General features: G+C 46.1%; 1 protein-coding gene across 1 annotated transcript; it reads right to left on the reverse strand.

The window, feature by feature from the left end:
* Nucleotides 1-954: 954 nt before the first annotated feature.
* LOC125455870 (EEF1A lysine methyltransferase 3-like) lies at nt 955-8,357 on the reverse strand. The gene is made up of 3 exons (XM_048538397.1): nt 8,187-8,357; nt 4,010-4,121; nt 955-1,367 (listed from the first exon to the last, which is right to left on the reverse strand). Exons 1-3 carry the CDS (start codon nt 8,355-8,357, stop codon nt 955-957), a joined length of 696 nt encoding a protein of 231 aa, XP_048394354.1.
* Between the last annotated feature and the right edge of the window lie 2,271 nt (nt 8,358-10,628).

A 10,628-nucleotide genomic window follows, 5' to 3' on the forward strand; every position in this document is an offset into this window, starting at 1 on the left:
CTTTTGCTATCTGTTCTGCGTTAGTCGACAACTTTGCGGCCAAAGTTTTCAGTTGGCTGACGTAATTGTTGCAATGAGCATCTACGGTGGCTTCAACTGATCTCTGTGCGGCGAGTATACAATCACACTATTGCACGCGAACGGTATTTGACGGCAAATTTCGCCAATTAAATATGAATACTAAGTGCACAAACAGTCCAATTACTTCTGCACCAAGTCGACGGTTCCCAGCAGTGCGAATATATCCATTAAATTCAACTGTCGGGCAATGTCAGCGTTCAATGGTTTTCACAGGGAGAAACAGCAGGTTATGTGTCAACTCGTCTCCAGGATTTAAACCGATATCTCTTATCATGACATATATTTACCTGTTTATGTTGTGTTCCTAAATATTGTTTGAAAACTATTTCAAATAGAAGTCATACGTCACAGTGTGGAAAATGGTTCATCGAATCCACACCGACTCTTTGAAGAGCATCCGACCCTAACCCAATAACCCTGCATTTCCCATGGCTAACCCACCTGGCCTGCACATCCCTGGACACTGTGGGCAATTACGCATGACCAATTCACCTAATCTGCACACGTTTGGGTTGTGGAAGGAAAGCGGAGCACCCAGAGAAAATCCACGCAGACACGGGGAGGATGAGCAAACTCCGCACAGATAGTCGTTCGAGGCTCGAAACGAACCCGGGCCTCTGGCGCTGTGCGGCAGCTGTGCTAACTAGGAAGAACGAGCAACAAGCAACTTAATTGTTGGTTCACTACATTAATTTAGTTATTTAGATACACCATCATGACAAACGGAGCTTCTTAGGGAAGATTATGAACCACGTGATAGAATGAGGCGATCCTAAAACAAAGCCTTGAAGATTCTGGATTTTGAATTTATAGAACGAATAGAGAAAATGATCCCCTTATCATGAATTCCAACGTCAGCTAAAGTTTCCACATTTATGTTAGGAACCAGTCCTCAGGACCTCTACCAATTTTGGTCATTTTGTACACAGTAATATCCTTGTCTGCTAACCTGTCAACAACTATGCATTTAAAATACACGGGTAGAAGTACGTCATGAAAAGATAGGGAGCCATTTCCTTTCCGGAATGCGGAAGCCAGAAAAATGGTAGTATCTGGATGAGCGAGATAATGTAATGTTCTGATTAGTGAAGAGTAAGAAGCTGAACTATAAACAAGATCCGAACCCAGAATGAAGTCATACTCGTTGGTAAATCTAATGTGGTCTTCACCCCAGATCAGGGGGCGGATATTTATGCGGTGTCTGCAGGCAGCAGGGATGTTGGTAGCGATGTTGTGTTCTATCTGCTGCAGTGCGTTCGGCTGATCTGTCAAGGTAACATTTCCACCTGACAAGAAGAAGAGAGAAATTATTCACCCACGTTGACGGTTGACCCTGATAGCACGCTGGTAAGCTATTTGACCACGGCACTAAGCGAGCTCCAGCTGAAATCCGGGATTCGCTCACATTGAGCGTTAGGATAACTATGTGTCGAAAAGGCACTAACACAAATGGTCTGACATTGATCAAAATGACCTGGAACGTTAAATGCGAACTTATAAACAAGGAAGTCTGTTCTGTTTTAAAGCTCGCGGGGAAGAAAGTTCATCTCATTTTCCTCCAACCACCTTTCACAAAAAAGAATGAACACCGGGAAGTTGCTTTTCAACTTGAGTAGATGGCAACGCCACTGAGTCAAAAGAAGTCCCTCTCTGCTACTAGATATTACGAAATGGTGATTATCGTCGGGATTTGAACAATCATAGTTGCGCGGAAAGGGATAAGAAATCGTTCATTCCACGAAAAAAATGTAGAATTTCAAACTGTGATCAGAGATAATGGGAACTGCAGATGCTGGAGAATCCAAGATAACAAAATGTGTAGCTGGATGAACACAGCAGGCCGAGCAGCATCTCAGGAGCACAAAAGCTGACGTTTCGGGCCTACATGAAGGGTCTAGGCCCGAAACGTCAGCTTTTGTGCTCCTGAGACGCTGCTTGGCCTGCTGTGTTCATCCATCTACACACTTTGTTATCTAGAATTTCAAACTTGCGCGTTAGTAGGGAATAGTATTAAATAAAATCACTAGTCACCCATCGATTAACCTCACCACAAAGAACAATAGTTGCCTTATAATTCGTAGACTGAAATGACGCAGGAGCCCGGTTGATTTGAAGGACCGACTTTTTGGGCCAGTGGGGTTGCCACTTGCTCATGTGTAAAACCAGCTTTCCGGCGTTCAATCCTTTCGAGAATAGTTTTTGGAGCTGATCAAGACAGATTTTCTTGTCTCTGCTCTTTAAAATAAACCAGAATTACTTTTATTAATCGATCTAATGTTACGTTCCCTTGAAGAGTTCCTGATTTGAAGCAATTTCTGCGCATTTATGCCACTCTGGGTGCCTTGATGGTGCGTTATGTTTTCCAATTCCCTTGACAGAACTACACAGTTAATTCCATCTCACTGCTACTGCTTCGGAGTCCTTAAAAAATTGACTGTTTCAAACATATATTCTGTAGTGCAAGTGCACACTGAAGTCACCATTCAATCTGTGATTACCAGCTTTTCAAGTGATATACTATGGAAAGGGAGTGAATTAAAATGCTCCTAATATCTCTTAAATGATTTTGTCAATTTTTCCTGAAGATGCGTCTTTTTGTTGACAACGGTTCTGCTGGAAGAAGCAGCTCATCCCAATCTACTCGATCAAGACATGTGCATGATTTTAAAGATGGTAGGAACTGCAGATGCTGGACAATCTGAGATAGCAAGGTCCTAACCCTTGATCTAGGCCCGAAACATCAGCTTTCCTGCTCCTCTGATGCTGCTTCGCCTGCTGTGTTCATCCAGCTCTACAACTTGTTATCTCTTATGCTTGATTTTAAAGACGTTTTTGGATCTCGTAATGTTCACGGCTGTAGGGAAAACTGTTACTCTTTATCTAACCTTTCTGAAGTTTGTCATCTCTGATAACCTCACCCTGCACTATCTAACGCCATGATATTTTGTTGCTAAAACGCAGGACACGGAAATAGACAAAATCCTCGAACTGTGTGAATAATGTGTGAATTAAAAACGTTTACCTTAGCTCCTTTCCTACTGTACCTAATGCCTCTATTCCCAAAACCAATCATCCCGTGTGGATCTTATTCCATTAGCTTCACAAATTGTTTGGCCTGAATCGCATATTATTTGAATATATAGTTACATGCCTGTGCGATCCGCGGACCTCTCCCCTGAAAATTCTAAATTTAGCTAATATCACCTGAGATTTCAATTGACTGGAGTAATTCATTTTCATAGAAAGGCCCCAAATGTTAAGACTTTGGTTTGAGTGTTCAGATATTCTGGGTACATTGAGTGGATGTTATCAAGAATGCAAGATCAGTAAAACATCAGTTTCTGACGGGACACGGATTTTTCCAATGATGATCATTATAAATCAGCATTCCCTGTGAATGGGCATCACGCAGTTACAACCATTAAAACCTTTGGCTATCATCTGCATTGAGAATGCATTGCTTTACTACCATTCTTAACTCCAATTTACAGGCTCAACGCGTTCGATGACCCGAAAAAACAACGTAGCTGCTGATATTTGGAATTTATTTTATATTCTGCATCAGTGTTGTTCTTGTGGTGTCACTTATATGCGTGTGTTACAAAGTCAGGAACTGTCATCTATCAAATGGGGCAATTAGCCAGGGTCAATGTTAAATACGTAGAAGCGAATGGGCAGGTTGTTTGACGTTAGTGTGATGAAAATGCCACTCTGAAACTTGCCATGGGTGAGGGGAGGAGCGGGGTAAGGAGGTTCACTGCCATTAAATGATCAGCTATAAAATTCTTCTTCATCAGCACCCTCCAACACACACACGCACACAAGCGCGCGCACGCCTCTCTAACATATCTCCCCTCGTTCACAGAACTTTCGTTTATTGCCTGCATTCAACAAAATCTTAAATCGTTACAAGCCATCTTTCACTCACCTAGTAATGTTGCTAGAATTCCCACAATTCCAGTGCCCGATCCCAGTTCAATCACTTTCTTCCCAGTGAAACTAATGTTCTCCTTCTCAAAGTAGCGGCAAAGCGCAACACCCTGAAAATATTGAACAGATACACACGAGTTTTTTTTATAGGATTAACCTATTTCTCGCATTTGTGATTCACTATTTACCCCAAATCAGTACGGGTCGTGGATGAGAACGATGCTCTTTGGAGCTAGAGGGACGCTGGTAATATTTGTCGTCAATAACAACAACAAAAACAGAAGTTGCTGGAAAAGCTCAGCAGGTCTGGCACAATAATTGTTGTCACCCGGCAACTTTCATTGACTACGGTCTAACGTGTTGACTTGATGTCTCGCTTGCTGCGGTACTGAGTCAGGAACGACATGCTTTCAATTAATTTGCGATTTCTTTTTAAATAATTAACTTATTTTTTTCCAATCAACCTATTCAGAGATGTTATTACACACCTCTGGAACAGGTGGCAGTTTCTCTACCACTTGTATACTTATATATATTATGTATACTTGACCCAAATCCGGTGAGCTGTACCCAGATGATCCCTACAATGTGGAAACAGGTCATTTGGCCCAACAGGTCCATACCGTTCTCTGAAGAGCATCCAGCCTGACCCATCCCCCTACCCTTTCCCTGCAACCCCCCATTTCCCTTGTCTAATCTAACCAAATTGCACACGGCTTGACAGTATGGGAAATGTTGCATGGCCAATCCACCTAACCAGCACATCTTTGGACTATGGGAGGTAACATAGGAGATTGTGCCCACTCCGTGCAGACAGTTGCCCGCAAGTGGAATTGGACACGGGTCCCTGGTGCTGTGAGGTAGCACTGCTAACCAGTGAGCCACAGTGCTGCCCCAGTCATTGTACAACGTGACGCTTTTGTTTAGATAAAATCGGATTTGTCATCAGCATCAGAGTTAATGGGAACGGCAGATGCTGGAGAATCCAAGATAACAAAGTGTGGAGCTGGATGAACACAGCTGGCCAAACAGCATCTCAGGAGCACAAAAGCTGACGTTTCGGGCCTAGACCCTTCGTCAGAGAGGGGGACGGGGAGAGGGTTCTGGAATAATTAGGGAGAGAGGGGGAGGCGGACCCAAGATGGAGAGAAAAGAAGATAGGTGGAGAGGAGATTATAGGTGGGGAGGTAGGGAGGGGATAGGTCAGTCCAGGGAAGTCGGACAGGTCAAGGAGGTGGGATGAGGTTAGTAGGTAGGAAATGGAGGTGCGGCTTGAGGTGGGAGGGAGGGATAGGTGAGAGGAAGAACAGGTTAGCGAGGCGGGGACGAGCTGGGCTGGTTTTGGGACGCAGTGCGGGGAGGGGACGAACTGGGCTGGCTTTGGGATGCGGTGGGGGAGAGGGAGATTTTGAAGCTTGTGAAGTCCACATTGATACCATTCGGCTGCAGGGTTCCCAAACGGAATATCAGTTGCTGTTCCTGCAACCTTCGGGTGGCATCATTGTGGCACTGCAGGAGGCCCATGATGGACATGTCGTCTAAGGAATGGGAGGGGGAGTTAAAATGGTTCGCGACTGGGAGGTGCAGTTGTCTATTGCGAACCGAGCGGAGGTGTTCTGCGAAGCGGTCCCCAAGCCTCCGCTTGGATTCCCCAATGTAGAGGAAGCCACACCGGGTACAGTGGATGCAGTATACTACATTGGCAGATGTGCAGGTGAACATCTGCTTAATGTGGAAAGTCATCTTGGGGCCGGCGATGGGGGTGAGGGAGGAGGTGTGGGGGCAACTCTAGCACTTGCTGTGTTTGCAGGGGAAGGTGCCGGGTGTGGTGGGGTTGGAGGGGAGTGTGGAGCGGACAAGGGAGTCATGGAAAGATTCCATCCCCTATTCGCAATTCCTTCGCCTCCGCTGCATCTGCTCCCTGGATGAGGCATTCCACTCCTGCACATCCCAGATGTCCGCCTTCTTCAAGAACCGCAACTCCCCACCCCACCCCCACCCCCACCGCAGTGGTCGAGAACGCCCTTGACCGTGTCTCCCGCATTTCCCACAACTCATCCCTCACACCTCGCCCCCGCAATAACCGCCCTAAGAGAATCCTCCTCGTCCTCACATACCACCCCACCAACTTCCGTATACAACGCATCATCATCCGACACTTCCGCCATCTACAATCCGACCCCACAACCCAAGACATTTTTCCAACCCCACCCTTGTCTGCCTTCTGGCGAGACCACTCTCTCCGTGACTCCCTTGTCCGTTCCACACTCCCCTCCAACCCCACCACACCCGGCACCTTCCCCTGCAACCGCAGCAAGTGCTACACTTACCCCCACACCTCCTCCCTCACCCCCATCCCAGGCCCCAAGATGACTTACCGTATTAAGCAGATGTTCACCTGCACATCTGCCAATGTGGTATACTGTATCCATTGTACCCGGTGTGGCTTCCTCTACATTGGGGAATCCAAGCGGAGGCTTGGGGACCGCTTCGCAGAACACCTCCGCTCGGTTCGCAATAGACAACTGCACCTCCCAGTCGCGAACCATTTTAACTCCCCCTCCCATTCCTTAGACGACATGTCCATCATGGGCCTCCTGCAGTGCCACAATGATGCCACCCGAAGGTTGCAGGAACAGCAACTGATATTCCGTTTGGGAACCCTGCAGCCCAATGGCATCAATGTGGACTTTACAAGCTTCAAAATCTCCCCCTCCCCCACCGTATCCCAAAACCAGCCCAGTTCATCCCCTCCCCCCACTGCATTCCAAAACCAGCCCAGCTCTTCCCAGCCTCCCTAACCTGTTCTTCCTCTCATCTATCCCCCCTCCCACCTCAAGCCGCACCTCCATTTCCCACCTCCCAACCTCATCCCGCCTCCTTTACCTGTCCGTCCTCCCTGGACGGACCTATCCCCACCTACACTCTCCTCTCCACCTATCTTCTCCTCTATCCATCTTCGGTCCGCCTCCCCCTCTCTCCCTATTTATTTCAGAGCCCTCTCCCCATCCCCCTCTCTGATGTAGGGTCTAGGCCCGAAACGTCAGCTTTTGTGCTCCTGAAATGTTGCTGGGCCTGCTGTGTTCATCCAGCTCCACACTTTGTCATCAGCATCCTTGGATTCTGTAGGTCATAAGAGCCGAGCTTCCTTCTGAAGTGGTTGCTCAGGGCATATCACCAGAGGTTGGTCGTGAGACAGCATCGGTCAGCAACATCGGTGTTATAAAGGGAAACGTGGAGCCTGAGAGCAAGAAAAAAAAACACCGCAAGCCGACATTCGTGGCCTCAAGTCATTTAACCAGTACTAAGAGGCTCTAACATTTATTGCCGGCAAGGCTTGTCGGGAATAGCAGGTTCTTCAATTTAAAATATGGGTGAGAAATTCATGCACAGGATAGATAAGCGCATTGTGGCGGGGTTTTAATCGCAACGGGGAGCATTAGAAAGCAGATTGGTGGGCAGCAGATTCCACTACTGCTCGCCCATTTTGCGCTATTCAGGCGTTTCACAGTCCAGTTGGTGTCAAGGGCCCCCGGGGTGATAATTCCACAACCGATAATTGCCAGCAATCTACAGGATGGCAGGTCCCCTGGTCTCATTAGGAGGCTGAAGCTTTAGCAGGTAGAATCCAAAGGAGGATACGTATGGGAATGATGGCGAGAGCATGGCTGGAGATGGAGATAAGAAGCACGGCCGGCTTTCAGCCACACCCACCCCTCCCCTCCAACCAAACCTCCACTCCACCCCTCGCTCCTCACGCCACCCATCTCTTTTCCGTTGCTTGATCAGCTATGACCTTAGGAAGGGTCCACGGGAACCCTGCAAGAACACATGGTGGGGTTTGCTGGCCGTGCTGCTCCCCACATGGCGAGCCAGCGCCCATTGATCGCCAATTTTAGGTGCTCCAATTGCCGTGAATGCTTCTTCCCGCATCGCTGTGGACGTAGGAAAATGACAATCCCCAGCCGAGACCATACCTTCCTCGAACCCTGCACCCGCCCGAACACACCACGCCGAAAAGGCACTGGATTCCGGAAAACAGTACACATTGCTGAACTCTTTACAAATCGAAAAATTCTGAGAAATTTAAAAAGGGATAGCAAAGCCTTAAAATTAACTCGACATAAAAGACGACAGACCGGCTTTTCCTAGATCTGACAAGTTATTGAACTTACCGCGTCCCAAACATAAGCAGACACACCCAGGTTAGCGCTCGTGTTCCGCGCGATCTTTAAGCAGTATCCGCAGAAAGCGAAGTTAGTTTGATTGATGTAATAGATCGAGGGCTGAATCTTGTCCGTGGTGTCATCGTCATTACAATTCTCCGGGGATCTAATGGTGGTCATGGTTTCCAATCTACTTCCAGACGTTTCTCAGAGGATGCTGACGATTCAGTTCAAACGGCTGAATAACACACGATCGAGCATTTATATCACGCTCCACCCACTGCAAAGCCGCCCGTCCTTGTGATGTCCCCAATGTTCTCATAGCCAATCAAGCGCAATTGCAGTTGTTCGTCAATGAAACATTCCGTCTATTCTGTGCACCGCAAAATAGTCGAGAATTAACGGATCTGACAATGCGCATTGCCAGGGGGGTGGGGGAGAACGGTGCTGCTAAACTTTGCATAGAAGTAATATCCTACTAGTTACTTTGCGATTCGGGAAAAAGAAACTCTCTTTTCGACATTTAATAATGCTATGATCATCAATGCATTCATTGTGCACTGAAGCGAATTTTAGATCCAGACTGCATACCTCTGAATCTGAACCCACGATCTTTAACTCGGAAGTTGGAAAACCGCCACTCAGCCGAAACTTCACGTCTACTTGGTCGAGCCGGTACTTCACATGAGTTTCAGTTTTATAATAACTCACAATGAACTAATATAAAAGTTGCTAATAGTATTCTTAACATTCGAATGACTTCGATTCATAACCAACTAGAAAGGCGCATGAACATATTAATATTGAATCCTTTGGAATGGCTTACGGAGGTTAATACTTTTATTAAAAACAGATGGTACGTAGCGAAACTTTTGTCATATATTGGTCTCCCCTTACTTGTATTGACCACATTGCACCATAACTTTTGCATCCACCTCTGAATATCTTAACGAGATGCTCTTTCACCCACAGTTCTTTCGAAATTCTGCACTCACTGCCTCACAGGAGAGACCATCTCTTGCACTGAACACGTTCTACTTTAAACAGAAATTGACATCAATGCGAGCATTACTCCAACGAATAGGAAGAAGAACGGAGCATGCTGTACTAGCCACCGTGTTCTGGTATTCAGTAAGATCAAGGCTGAGCTCTCAAATTAAAGTTCTCTCCCGATTTATCTGCATATTCCGTGATCCTCCTGGTATTCAAAAGTGTACCGAACATAAACTTCCATATATCATTGACGTTGCTGCCCGAAGAAAAGAGTTCCAAAGATTCACGACGCTCTGGCTTTCATGAAACTTCATCGAATCCAGCTCTTTACCTGAGATTGTGATCCTTACATCCAGTCTCTGCTGCTGGTATCCAGCAATTTTCCTGTCAATCCCTCTGGAAAGACCGCATGTTACGGCCATTTCACGTAGCCAAGGAAGAATTCGACCCAATCTCAACTCATACAGCAGACCTCCCATCCCACGATTCAAGATAGTTGAAATTCTCTGTCGATTTATCTGCATATTCCGTGATCGTCTTAGCATTAATCCCCCTTACAATTCTTCATAGAATCATAGAATCCCTACAGGGTGGAAATAGGCCGATCGGCCAAACAAGTCCGCACCGACCCCCCGAGCACCCCCAGACCCATCCTACCTTAACCCACCCCGCAACCCATCCCTGAACACTGTGAGCAATTTAGCATGGGAAATCCACCCAGTCTGCATATCTTTAGACTGTGGGATGAAACCGGAGTACCCGGATGAAACCCACGCGAACTTCTTAAGAATTACCTTCTTCCCCAATTGACGGGACACAAGCGGACAGTGTAGTTGGGCTGTGATCTTTAAAACCCAACATAATTGAAACTAGATTTGAATATTCGAGCAGTCCTTTAATAAAGTTCTAAATACCATTTTACTTCAGAGTTTTCGTTAAATTTTTTTATCTATGAATTTGGTACACCAGTAACCAAATCCCTGCAAACACCAAATTCTACTACTCTCTCTTAAAGAGACACCCTCTACTAGACCCTCCTAAAACTATTTTTCTTATTTCCTACTCATTCCGGAAAAGCAAATCACTTCAGATTTTCTTCATTATAAACCATGTGCCGTATTGTTGACCAATAAACTAGTTAGTTGATATTTCTTTGTATCTTCCTTTTGTGGACATATTCCTGCCCTGCTGTGTATCGCTCCGAACGTGAATGTATTGGATTGTCCCGTTATCTAAGTTTTTTATATAGATTGTTAATTGAGATAGCCCAGGCATTGATGCTTGCAGCACCCCAATAAATAAACAACATTATTTCGGGAATAGCCCATTTAATCCCTCCTCTGTTTTTTGCCTTTTCACAAGCATGTTAAACTGATGTGTTACCATGCACACCCATCAGCCCTGACTTTGCGATTTCTGTATATCAACCAGATCAGGGAAGAGATTTCACTATCAGAT

Source organism: Stegostoma tigrinum, chromosome 10 (assembly GCF_030684315.1).
Source record: "Stegostoma tigrinum isolate sSteTig4 chromosome 10, sSteTig4.hap1, whole genome shotgun sequence".
Lineage (NCBI taxonomy): Eukaryota > Metazoa > Chordata > Chondrichthyes > Orectolobiformes > Stegostomatidae > Stegostoma > Stegostoma tigrinum.

Coding starts and splice junctions, on each gene's coding strand:
- LOC125455870 (XM_048538397.1), bottom strand. CDS start 8,357: ATGACCACCATTAGATCCCCGGAGAATTGTAATGACGATGACACCACG. Junction 4,122..8,186: donor CTGCTTATGTTTGGGACGCG/GTAAGTTCAATA, acceptor CAATATTTTCAG/GGTGTTGCGCTTTGCCGCTA. Junction 1,368..4,009: donor AATTCTAGCAACATTACTAG/GTGAGTGAAAGA, acceptor TCTTCTTGTCAG/GTGGAAATGTTACCTTGACA.